This window comes from Thalassophryne amazonica, chromosome 8, assembly GCF_902500255.1.
Source record: "Thalassophryne amazonica chromosome 8, fThaAma1.1, whole genome shotgun sequence".
Classification (NCBI taxonomy): domain Eukaryota; kingdom Metazoa; phylum Chordata; class Actinopteri; order Batrachoidiformes; family Batrachoididae; genus Thalassophryne; species Thalassophryne amazonica.
The window spans coordinates 64075593-64089556 of record NC_047110.1 but is presented as its reverse complement, the minus strand read 5'-3'; the positions used below and the strand labels follow the sequence as shown (position 1 = coordinate 64089556).

Sequence of the window (13964 nt, the reverse complement as noted above, 5' to 3'; positions counted from 1 at the left end):
GTGAGTCATGTTTCATCAGCGGACATCTATGGACACTTGCTACAAGGGTGTGCTAACAGGGGTGTGTCCTATGGCGAGAGCCCTGGGTCTATAGCACGGCGATAAGAAAACACCAACCCAGGACGAGCAGACCTCAGTGACAGAAACACCACCGCCGGGCCGTGACATTTCAGTGTCAGGCAAGGGCCAAGGCGGGGCACAAACAGGGCTGGACACAAATGTAAGACTCATACTGCAGGCTTAGGAGTAAAATGGATTTATCTGAGAAAATGAGCAAAAGTTCGATACACTGGTGGTCAATCAGCGAAGCAAACAAAACTGGAAGGAGTAGGCAGGGTCATCGTCCAAAAACAAGCAAGTTTCTCTAACACGGCAAGGCAGGATACAGAGGCTGAGACTAGTACGAGGTCAAAAACAAGGTGAGGCCGATAAACGGGTTGTCAAAAGAACAGGACTCGTGGAAGGCTGGTTAGTGAATGTGGAAATTCAACAAACTGGCAGTGAGGTGGCAAACACAAAGGACTTAATAGAACCAGTGGTGGAGAACAACCTGGAAGGGGGTGTGGCAAACAGAAGGGACAGGACACACCCACACCAAACCCTGAGCACCAGATAAGAGAGTGCAAAAGCAATTTAAATTGGGCCCAACTCAAAGGTGACCCTAAAACCACCGCAATCTAAACAAAATGTCAAAACCACTAATGAGCAAAATCGAAGTACAAATAAAATAAAGACCTAACATGAAAAAAATAATTAACCAGAGAACAAATGTAAGTACTGAAAAGAAATCAACAGAAATAAAGGCTCAGACAAACCAGACTGGAACTAACACATGGCCTAAGTAATATAAACAGATAATTCAACATATGATAAAATCAAAACAAACAGGTGATACAACTAATGATTACAGAAAGGGAAAAAGCAAAGACTGGACACAAACTGGAATGGAACATGACTCATGACTAAAGCACGATGAACAAAAAATACATGACAAACAGAAAACAAAACCAGTGACCTCAATATATCAAACAGAAAATTAAAGACAGAGGATCGAAGACCGATACACACGAGTCCAGATCATAACAAGAGCCCAGAACAGGCTGAATCATGACATTCAAGAGCACTACATTACCAACAGCACTGCTTTCTCCAACAATACACAAAGAGCAACCTTTCAGGCACAGAAACCCCTGTCGAATGAGCTGAAATGAACGTGAGCGTGTAAACGCTGCTCATTTAACATGGTGACAGTAATATATTCACTGCCAAACATCCCAAGTCAAACAGAAAATGAGACATCACATAATATCTCTAACGGCGCCATCTGCACTTCCACACGTCAAGCAACGTGTAATTACATTTTGGGTTTCTGAATACATTACTGAAACCAGGAATTCAATTTACAGTGAGATCCCAAATGTCCACTAGATGTGACAACTATTTCAAAATACTCAATCTTTCTGAAGCAATTCAGTGTTTGAAGACAAGAAATATTTTCTTTCAGAAAAATATTTATTGTTTATAGAAAATAATTAGTTTCTTAACCAAGAACTCTCCACTGTCCAGAAATTAGATGTCACCACTGTGGTGTTTGACACTTATGAAACTCATTTCCTATAGCAGATTTCATTTTATGTTTCAAACAGTAACTCATTTTCTGAAGCAATCATTTCATTTAGTATTTTGAATATTTTAAGAGCAATTGTTTTAAGAAGCAATTGTTTTCTTTTGCAAGCCTTTTGAAAGAGAATTTTCTGAAATAATAAGTGTGTTTTCAAACATCTAACCACTTTCCAAACCAAGTGCTTTAGTATTAAGAAACCTAAGTCTATTTCTGCAGCAAATGTTTCATTTAGTGTTTCAAAACAGTGACTTATTTTCTGAAACAATCGTTCCATTTTGTTATATTTAATAAACTGACTAATTTTTGAAACAACTGTGTTTAAATTTTCAACCATTTTGAAATGGTAATTTGCTTACACCCAAATCTTGCCTTTTTTGGCCATTTATAATCATGTTTCTGAACATTTTGAAGGTTGATCATTTTCAGTTGATAAAATAGTTTAATTAGCATTGTGAGGTTTTCTAAGCCACAGATCCTTGAAACTATATTTTCATTATTGTTTTGAGCATTTTGAAGCAATGAATCTCTTTCTAAAGGAGTAGCTTCAGTTACCACTTCAAGCAATTCGAAACAGGAACTCATTTTCTGGTGCAATTGTTTTATTAATTTTTCTTCTGAATTTGAAAACAGTGAATCAATTACTGAACCACTCAGTTCAGTGGTTTAAAGTACCAAAAATATATTATTTCTGCTGTTAATATGTGTGAAATATTCTGGGAGGGGAAGAAACCCCACCCGCTATGCCTACAGAAACATCTTCTAACGCATTTAATTTTCTTTTCAACTTCTTCATATTGTTGAATCTTTGATATGCTTCACGTGTTAAGTTTCAAAAACCACAGATTTCACATCAAAATCCTATAAATACTACACGACTGAAAGTAAAGGAACATGACAGCATACACATACCCATCTCTGTTGTCCTCTTCGTCTGGGTTTGAGATGAGCTGGGATCCGGCAAGTGAGACGTCCAGGGCGGCCAGAGGCAAGTCTCTGTAGGCAAAGCTGACCAGGTGGACTGGTGCCACACCCTGGTTGTCATCCTCCACTTGCTGGGAGATCACCTCCAGCTCTGAGGCTCCAGCCTGAGGAGGAGCCCTGTGCCACAAAGAACAGCAGCAATCAAGATCTGCGTAATCCTGTACTATTGCCTGAAGAACATGTATGACGACATATCCAAAAACAGAGTTACATATAAGAAAGCTAGAGGGCAGAGTCTGGGCTGGCTGTGTGCCGATAAGGACCATACGTGTCCATTATCGCTGCACAGTTCAATATGCTACAAGTTACATGGTTTGATTGTGCTGCTGTCATGTTTTCAGATGGATTTTACTTGAATTTGGACTTTTACTTGGATGCATATTACTTGGATGGATTGGATTAGAGTTTGTCTGGACAGTTTTTACTTGGAATGGAGTTTTCTGAAATGCATGTTTGCATTCACTCGCTTTAATCCCATGTCATTAGAATCCTGGAACAACGACATCCCGAGGATTTATCTGTGGATTTATTTACATTGTATGATGCAACGTGCTGTGTTTAGTGATGATTGAGTCGCAAGTGTGTTTCCACGTTGGTGGGTGTTATCATCCCGAAGCCCCGCTATTTCTGCCAGGAAGCTAAGAAATTGATCTCTTTTTATTCTAATTGAATTAATAATATTGTTTCCATTAAAAAGCAAACCTAAAACAGGTACAGTAAGCCTTTTTTTTTTAAAGAATCAAATACAAACAAAACAAGTACTGTACAACATCTTGAAATAACTGCACACATAAAATTAAAACGTAAAAGAATATAAGGGGCTTATTGTAAGGAGCCAACTGAGGTGGCGGGGGCATCTTTTCTGGATGTCCCCTGGACGCCACAATGGAGAGGTGTTCCAGGCATGTCCCATTGGGAGGAGGCCCCGGGGAAGACCCAGGACACGCTGGAGGGACTACGTCTCTCAGCTGGCTTGGGAACGCCTCGGGGTTCCCCCGGAGGAGCTGGGGGAGGTGTGTGTGGATCGGGAGGTCTGGGTGGCTTTGCTTGAGCTGCTGCCCCCGCGACCTGACTCCGGATAAAGCGGAAGAACATGAATGGATGGATGGATAATAAAAGAAAATAAAAACAGGGCAACCAAACATTTATAAATCAAATTTGTCTATAAAAGAAACTAGTTTTGAAGCATTATTGGATTCAGTCAATGATGTGTGCAAATATAAAAAACTTTATACAATGGAAAATTACAAATAAGATACATCTACTAATTTTTTTAAATAGACTTTTGTGATCAGGAGTCTAAAATTCACAAAATACACCCAAATCTATTAATAAAAAGAAAATAAAATCTTCTCTGTCCAGTTATTTTGCATATTTTCCTTATTTTTACAAGTACTAGACATGAGTCTAAAACATTTACTCCATACTGTAAATCAAGCACATCATCTCATATTTAAGAATATATGAAATACCCAACCTGTGATTTTCTAATTGAAAAAATGCCTGAACTGGTTCAGACATTTTTGTTTCCTGAAACGCTGTTAATGCTTTGACCTCTCTGTGACCTCTCTGTGATAGCTGTGTGTAATTTCATTATGAAAACTACCGTTCTGGAGATTGATATACTCCAGTTTCATTACTGCGACGAAAACTTCAGCGATTTCACATCAAAGTGTACTCAAAATTGTGTGTACAAAATGTAACAATATAACAGAGAAATGGTGACCTAAAGTTTAGAGAAGTGCAGTTGTGAACACAAGCTAGGTTCAATTCCCTGATTGGACAGGAAAATCATTGTAGTTGAGTGTTTTGCATTGGGGCAGCCTACCATCAGTGTGCGAATGTGAGACTTCATTCAAAAGTCCATTTACAATCAGAGTCCCATGGACTATAGAAGACAATAACGGTTGTTCTTGCACTGTTATTTTTTCCTGAGAGATTATCTAATGCACATTTGACAGAACTTTGATCAGTGAGATCTTATTTTCTTTCTAGGCTCGAAATCGGGCTGTGATCTCAAATCTCAGCCAATAGCAGACAAGGAGATGTCACCCTGAAACAGGAGTCTCATTCCACTTGGCAGCCATCCCAGTGCAGCCAGTGTGGAGACATCAATAACTCCAGTGCTTAACAGTGGAGGAAGGCATCAATTACGCGGCAGAGGGAACAACAGTCACTGAGTTCTGTGAAGTCTACAACCTCTGTGCCAGAGGTGAAACAGCAAAAAAACAAAACCAAAAAACAAAAAAAACCTTAGCAGAAGATCAGTGAGCAGACACTTCCTCCTGTTAAATGTTAATGTAGGCAGAGTTGCACAGGAAAATAGGTCTACCTTCTTCGTGACATAGTTTTTAAATAATAGCTACTTAATGGAATCCCTTGAAAGGTTATTTTATTATTCTCACAGGAAACCAAAAGTCACTAAAAATATAATGAAAGACAAAGAAAAGAGACTTGGCAAAATGCTAGAATATAATTTTCTAACTAAAATGGTTTTTCAAGTATTGTTATTTCCAATAAGGAGCTTGTCAGTGTTTTTTCCCCTGTTTGACTGTTAGTGGTATTACTCAAAAATGCTGCAAAGATTTTCATGAAAGTTTGGTGGAGGAGCAGGGCAAAGGACAAACAGAAGTGAGATACAAAGGATGTATTCAGTGGGAAATCAGGGGGAAAAAAAATCACCACCAGAGGTCAGAATTCCTATTTGGTAACTGGGGAAAGGTTTCTCAACACCAACATCCGTATTTGACATCACTTCCAGAAGCAGCAGCTTACACAATAAATGTGATCAGCACATCGTGGCCAAAACTATCAAAACTCTCAACCTTATGAAACATTAACACACCTCTCTTTGCTGGTCTGTGTCTTCAGTTAAGCGTAGCATGTCTGTTGATGAGCATCTGTTGTTCATGCAACAGCAACACAGCAAACCTGGAAGCAGCTGTGTTTTTTTCCCCCACTTTGAGAACGGAATATGTTGAAGATGAAAACGACACAATTTCAAGCTCCATCTTCCAAGTGTTTAGTTATGTCAAAAGGAGGGTAAGTCCTACACGTGAACTGGGCTCATCCCCAGAAACTGTGGTGTGAAGTGTATGAGAGTCCACGACTCTCCCTGGATGGGATGCCGGTCCATCACAGTTTTTTTTCCACAAGCTGAGACTGGTACCCAGTTACAGATGGTTGGAGTAGGTAGAGTTAGATTTTTGCATCTTGTCCAAGAGTATAGACAGGCAGCCTGAAGCAAACACACCTGGAATCAAACCACAGTTTGTTGGTTGCTAGTCCAACTCCTGTACTACCAGCTCTTTCCAAGAAAGAACCCATAAAATAATATTAGAGCTGATGTGGATTATAGTGCAGCAGATAACTGAAGCAATTGTTCAAACGGTGATGCAGGCACCAAATTCATCACAAATACTCCATAGACATTACTCTTTTGAAAAAACCCACTGGCCACTTGAATTTTATATAGGCAGCCAGGTAGGGGTCAAATGAGGAATTACACAGGGGTCAAAAATAAAAATGCTCCAATTATATTAAAATCTATACCACGTTATTTGTCTGATCATAAAGATTCCAAAAGGTATAGTTTGGACTATCTGTGACTGAATGTTATGGAGTTATGGGGTAAAAACAGCAGAAATGGTGACAAAGGTCAATTTCAGTTTGTACAGGGGTCAAAAGTTAAAGTTGCTCCAATTTTGATAAAAATTGGTGCACATTATTGGTTGAGTTAATAGGATTAATAAATGGAATAGTTTTGACTGTGTTGAATGCTTGGCCTCCAAAGTAAAGGTCAAACAATGTCGACATCTATTGGAGTCTATGACATGCGACATATGCTACCCCATAACATGACAACTAAGGATGACACAAGGTGCAAACTATTCTTTTTTGAAACCCCATTAACTCAACTAATAATTTGCACCACCTTTTACCAAAATTGAAGTAACTTTAACTTTTGACCCCTGTACAAAGTGAAACTGACCTTTGTCACCACTCTTGCTGTTTTTACCCCATAACTCCAGAACATTCAGTCACAGATAGTCCAAAGTGTACCTTTTTGGAATCTTTATGATCAGAGAAATAATGTGGTGTTGTTTTCAATATGATTGGAGTATTTTCAATTGTTGACCCCTGTGTAATTCCTCAACTGACCCCTACCTGGTTACCTATTGAACATTCAAGTGGCCAACTGTTTTTTTCAAAGAGTAATGTCTCAGGAGTATTTTTTGCCAAATTTGGTGCTTGCTTCACCATTTGAATGAGTCCACTGTCAATATTCTGTTATCTGCTCCACTATTACGAGTGAGATCCAGGAACTCCTCAGATTCCTCAAGTGAGGGGAAAAGCACAGTTTCATCTTCTTTTAATCTTCTGTGATGCAGTACTCACATTTCAAATAAAAAAAAATTACAGCATTTCAGTGTAATCAGTCACCTTTGTGTTCCAGTGTTTAATGTCCGTTTGGTTTTGTTTGTATCCAGTATGGTGGATCTCCACGGTCTAACCGGTGCTTCACATCAAGAAAGCCATCTCCCAGAGTCTATGATACATTCTAGAGCAGATCCACACACTGGTGGGCTAGTGATCCTTCAAGCATATGTAAGCGCTCTCCAAGTGCCCTGTACATATGAATGTATTCAAGACACAATTGGTGCATGCAGCAGGAGCCAAATCCATCTTAACGTTGCTCAAGAATTGCAAAAACACTGGGTTAAAATATCCCAATTCTTCATCTATCCTTTGTGTTTGTCTATACCTCGTTGTCTCGTCTGAGAATCCTTGAGTACCACTGGAATGACTTTGTGCCAAACAAGCAGTTACTTAGGGAGACTCAGATGGCACCTCTCCCTTGCATTGTGAAAGAATGTCAGCTACATTTTGGCCATGTGAGACAGGTTTTGACGGGTATGACCCAGCATGCAAATACATCAGTGTTGAAGAGTCCAACAGCATAGAGAAGGCCAAAGGGAATGTAGAAGAATTTTTAGGTCCATATTTGAACTGTGATGAACTATCAAGTGTCCTGATCCGAACTGTATGTCCTCTGGTTGAACTAGCAGGTGTTCAACCCAAAAAAAGGGCTCCATTAGTCATTTAGTCTGTCAGGGGCTTTCCAAGGCCTTTTAGGTGCTTTCCCGCAGGCCACGTGCGGGGGCCTCAGGCCAGCTGCACGTGTGGCTGAGGCCACGTGCGGAGGGGGCCTCAGGCCAGCTGCACCTGTGGCTGAAGGTCTTTTAAAAAAATCAGTTGTAAATCCTTCATGTTTTAATGGGAGCATTTGTCACATTGAAATAATGGCCTAACACCTGCTTAGGGTTCACTAGAGGACGCTTCCAATAGAAAACCATGTCTTGGGAATGAAATAAATAAAAAAGTCGAAGGAGGAGCGATGCCCGCGGGTCTCCAATAAATAGACGAGCGCGGTTGTCATATTCAGTCTCTCTAGAGGACTCAGTTTGTCTAAGCTTTGTGTCGAAGGCTTAAATAAACTTAAAAACTCTGTGCATTTTATCTTGCTTAAGGCTGAATTATTCTAAAGTGTTGTGTCCTCTTTCTAGCATATCACTTGCAATTAGTTTGTGTTATCTAAAAGACGACATCCTGAGAAGACCAAAAAGACGAGCCGCGACAGAACTTGGCGAGCCAGCCAGGAGGGTCCAGGGGCATTCCGGCAGCCTGGGGCAGTCCAGCTCATCCCTCCAGACCGTAAATAACAGTGATCACGACTAAAAGGTAAGCAGAAACCTTTTATAATTTCTGCACGATCTGGAGGAGTGAGTCGGGATTTCCGCCCAAGTTGACAGGTGATATTTTTTAATTGCCTCTTACCCAAAAGAACCTGGACTAAGAAAATTGATAAGAGACTAAAAAAGATAAGATTGAAAATTATCAGGCCTTGTAGATAAAATGCTCAGAAGGTGTGTGTGTTCCCGGGAAAAAGAATGTCTATGTGAGTGAAAGTTCAGGAATGTTCATGAACTCTGGTGCGGAAAGAGTGCGTGGAGAACTAACCTGGATGCTTGGGGAATAATTGGTGTTGAAATTCGTTACTAACGTGCCGGCTGATAGCATGCGCTGTAGGGGTTAATTTAGGGGAGTATACTGACAAATAGATACAAGGTAATACAAGGTTATTTAAAGAGTTTAACAGAGACTGAAGTGAAATAAGTGAGAAAAAAGAGTTTAACAAGAGAATACGTGCAGAGAAAGCACAAGATAAGCGCCTGAGGGGGCGCAGTAGAAATACCGTACGTGATAAAGAGATTTAAAGAGAAAAGTGCAAAGAAGCACAGCTGACAGTAAGTAAAAGAGCTCAATAAAGGACGTCATTTTTTAAGAAAAGAGAAAAACTATAAAAAAATAATAAAATAAATAGAGAGTTAGTGCAGAATACATGAGAATTAATGAAGCAGAAAATAGTGCAGTAAGGCACCAAATACACGCTTGTGGGGCGTGGGAGAAGAATAAGTAATTAAGTACACAGTAATATGAGTTTTTTTATAAGAAAAGAAAAAGAGAATATTTTCAGTGCAAAGGCACATTAAGCTCACGAGGAGCTCAGTAAGTGAAAAAAAAAAAAAGGCAGAAGAAAGTGCAGAAAGGCACAGGATACGCACGCGAGGCGCGGTAAGGCGTAGAAGTAAATGAAATATTGTATGCTCAGAAAGGAGCTGGTGGAAAATAATATATTAAGCACAGGATACGCACGCGAGGCGCGGTAAGGCGTAGAAGTAAATGAAATATTGTACGCTCAAAGAGGGCTTGAAAAAAGTAATATATGAAGTTGCTGACAGCGCCGGAGAAGCTGTCTAACGTGAAGAAGAGATACATGCTTAAACAGAACACATTGGTGTTAAGTGAATAAAAAGGTTGTTTAAAGCCGCGGAGTGAAAAGTGGCAGAAGTCTAGATAGAGATATATAGAAAGTTGTTTTTAATAATTTTTGTGTATAAAGCTTTTGAAGATTGGTGTGTGGGAGAGTGGAGAGTAATCTGTGTAAAGCTGTGAGAACTTGCAGGCTGGCTGACATACAAGATTAATGTGAAAGAGTACGAGGGGGAGGTATTTAGACCCAACAGGAGGACTTGGGAGGTGCATGACAGGCAGAGAGTAAAGTGTGAAACAGAGACAGTGAAGAAAAAGACAGAAGAGTGCTATGTAAATACAGAAAAGGTAGATATTATTTCAAAGAGAGAAAACTAATAAACAAACATAGCAGAAAAAGAAAGAAGAAGCAGAAAGTTAAAAAAAAAATAAATAAAATAAAATAAAAATTAGAAGGGAAATAGAAAGTCGGGAGCAAAGACATTAGGAAGTGTTAGGGTTGTAAGAGGATTAAATAAATAAAGTTGGTTATAAATCAAAAGAGTTAAAGCTTAGATTATAGTGAAAAAGCTGACAGACTGATCAATGCTTGGGACAGTCTTTGATGGGAGACTTAAGTGATGATGAAATAATACTCCCAGAACATTACTTGACTGACGGAGACATCGAAACCCAGGGAATCAGGACACATTTTTGTCTGGAAAGGACCTATTTTGACAGGGTAGGAGCAGAACATTGGCAGGACGAACAAGAGATCAATCAGAAATTATGGCAAATTACTAAGGTAATCAATCTGAAGCAAAAGAAAGAACAATTCCCTCTAATTAATTGGGAGCTGCTGATAAGACGTCTGTGGCATCAGGGTTTAACCCCGTGGCTGGAGCTGCTTTGTGCTGACCCTAATAAAGAACTTAGCATACCATTAAATCATTTAGTAACACTACCAACCGATCCAGGTGAAGAACTGTTTCCTAGGTTGACTCTGACTGTGGTCCCAAGGAAGGTTCGGTGGGAAACAGGTAAATTTTCATATTTAGTTAAAGAAAAAGAAGACGGGCATAGCAGTTGGAAATTTAATCCTTTTAAGGGTTTAAAATACAAAACAGGTGTTACAGCCAGCAAGTTATTGGTGTGGATCAGGACAGCCCCTGAGGGACTACCAGAACACCATAGAAACACCTCACATAGCGTTTGTCAGGGTTACATGGGTAACTCTCAAGGTCAAGGTCGGGAAAGTACCCCGCTAGACTTAGTACTAAGAAAATATCCAGGAAAACGCACTAAGGCCAACCAATGTATGAGAAAGTGGCACAAAAGGTCACATGGGGGCAGGCAATGGCCTTTGGTGGGATCATTTGATCCGGTGATGTGTGAAGCAGTTGCGGTAGAAATACAGAAAAAAGAAATTAAAGATCAGCAGAAGAACGTAAAAAACAACAAAAAACGCACTGAAGAAAAAGAAGTTTTGGCCTTGTTCAAGCAGGAAGCACAGAGGCTACAGCAGAAAAGAGAAAAAATGACAGAGGAAAGATCCAAAGAGACTAAAGCCAGTGCACCGAGCTGGGAAGCAGAGCCACCCCCATATAAACGTCATGATATGGGGAAGACAGCTGGACAATTTGTATTAGGAACTCGTGAAGAGGACCAAGGCATGGATGTGGAGGGCAAATTCACACTGACACTAAAAGCTCGAGAGCCACAAGGAGACAGGTCCTCAGTCTGTCAAATGGATCATACAAGGTCTCCAAGTCCGAAAGTAAGTGGTCGCACACCACGACCAGCAGGGGGGGCCACAAATAACAGTGACACGGAGGCAGACGAGGATAAAGAGAGAGACCTGAAGGCTCCGCCTGCACATCGAGGTCCACTGAAAACCGTCCCCTCCCACCATAAGTCAGCCGACTGGACCTTCACAGGCTATAGAGGCTCCGAAGAGTGGCACAAGAGCTTCTGTGACACACTGGATCTGGCCAGAAGAGATAATGAAGAACTAGCTGAGCAACTTCGGCTAGCGAAGGAAAGAATACAAAGACATAGGGACGCCGAGGAAAGAAGAATATTACAACAATCGACGCCCAATCAAGGGAATCACATTATAGAGCCACCCACCCGAAAAATTTCTGGTGAGATCATCATTGAGAGTGCAAAAGAGGCCCGACTCAGGCAAAGACAACAATGTGTAGCCAAAGACATAGCGGCTTTAGAACAGAATATAACCGACTGGATGGACTGCCTGGAACCAGTCAGTCGCACTCGATCTGGAAGACAGTATGGAGCCCGCACAGAAGAAGAGGAGGACGAAGACCTCATATGCCCATTGGTGGTTAGAAATGGTCATCATGTGTATACCCCATGGAGCTGGACAGACATGGTGGGGCTGGCCAACAGACTGCCAGACATCACCCAAGGAGCTGGGAGATGGATAACTGCCTTAGAAGAAGGCACTGCAGGGGTAACCTTGTCTTTAGGTGACATAAAAGCCTTGCTAATGCATGTCATGGGAAAACATGACACTGAAGAATTAGCAGGAAAGGTTGGACTAACACAAATGATGGGCACTAATCAACATGATGAAGTCCCCTTTAATCGCTATAGAAACTCCATGTGGGAAGGACTGAGAAGAAAGTACCCTGAGGTCTTGGATCCCTCTAAATTGGATGATGAGGAGTGGACACCTGAAGAGTGCCCAAAGAAGTTCCTGCACCGATTCCAGAAAAGATGGGCGGAGGAAACAGGAAATGCATGGAACCATTCTCCAGCAACTGAAATCCTGTTTAAAATAACTGTAAAAAAGGCTCTACCAGATGAGGTTCAGAAAGCCCTAGATGGAGTTGTGGGACTATCGAAAATGAATTGGGCTTTATACTCTGAGCATATTTGTCACCATCTTGAAATCTACAAGAAAGAAAAACAAAAAGAAGAAGATGCAGCAAAATCCCTGACGAAAAAATTGGTGCAGATGCAGTTGGGAGAGCTAACCAAAGTCAAGAAAGAAAAAACAAAGACCCAGGCACCAATGATGACCCCTGTTCCTTCTGAGTCGGCAAGCACAGGCCCTACGGCAAACACTGCTGCCACCTTACAGGCACCTGTGGTAACAGCCACACAGAGCCCCCAAGGAGCAGCAGGGAGCACTGCTGCAGGAGAAGTCTCAGCACCAGTGGAGCATCACTATCACTACCATAGCACTGGCACACCCGGAAATGGACCCACCTACAGTCATGGGTGGAGAGGAGAGTCACGGAACTTTCAAGGTCAAAGAGGAGGGTGGCGAAGAGGATCTCGCCAACCTTCATTTGGAAACAGATTCCAAAACTCAGCTCCCAGGAACAGTCAAGCGGGACCGCCTATGGGACCAACACCCCCAATAGGGGATCAACCCTCTAATGAGTGTTGGAGCTGTGGACAACCTGGACATCGAATGAGAAATTGTCCGGCCCGACCTTGGGTTGGACCCTCTGCCTATTGGCAATAGGGAGGCCTAGAGAAGACAGAGGGGGAAACGGTGGCATTGGCTATTTCGATGATACCTAAGGAAGAGCCAACCGTCACTGTTAATATACAAAACAGAGATTTCCCTTTCATGGTGGATACAGGGGCAACATACTCTTGCATAGGGAAAATGGGCGCTCATCTCCCCCTCTCTGGGTCTGTAATTAAGACCATCGGCTTCTCTGGGAAGACTCAAATAATACCGTTTACACGCCCACTTCCTGTAACGATTGTAGGAAAAACAATTGAAGCACCCCTGTTATACTCACAAAATACACCTGTGAATTTGCTGGGAAGAGACATTTTCTGTAAGCTACAAACCCAGATAGTGTGTACCCATCAAGGACTGCAAATACACTTTCCTGACGAAGCACTCGCCAACATTATGGTGCTTATGGACATGGAAAACAAGGGCCGACCTGTGCAACCCATGGTATACTGGCTGAAGTTACAACCAGAAAATTCAAATCTCCAACTGGAATGGGAAAAATGGAAGCCCTGGGCAGAACAACACTATGAAGCAGTATGTACACCTAGTTTACCTTTACATGTTACCCTGATGTTCGATGCCAAACAAGAACAAACTGACTATGCATGCTGCTGGGATGCATTGAAGAATCAACGGCTGTTTCACATAACCACTACAGAAATTTATTTAGGCCCCCAAGGGGCCGCAGCTTCTGTCAAGCTAACTTCAGCTGAACAACAATGGTATCAAGTGCCGAATGCCACACCTCATGTGACCCTTTTAGTCTCAGAAAAGTACGAATCCCATGACCTAGGTCCAATGGTAAAGACAGCCTCAGAAGTTGAAGAATGGCAAAACATTGGAAAGTCCACAAGTACATCTGTCAAAAGACCAGCAGTTTATACGAATTAATTTAAAAGTAAATGATGAGGCTATAGCTCAAAAAGTGGAGCTCAATCCTAGACCAGAGGGACAGATGGTGTTATCGGCCCAACAAGAGAAATTGTTAGAGCAAATACCACCAGTGGTGTGGTCCAAAAGCAAAACAGATGTAGGACTAGTAAA

At 41.4% G+C, this 13964-nt stretch overlaps 1 protein-coding gene across 1 annotated transcript in view; it reads right to left on the bottom strand.

Moving 5' to 3' along the window:
• Positions 1-13964, bottom strand: part of tmem266 (transmembrane protein 266) — a 92384-nt gene that overhangs the window by 53301 nt on the left and 25119 nt on the right. The window contains exon 4 of the mRNA XM_034176500.1: positions 2534-2722. Within this exon, the coding sequence (XP_034032391.1) occupies positions 2534-2722 (189 nt within the window). The remainder of the gene's footprint in view (positions 1-2533; positions 2723-13964) is intronic.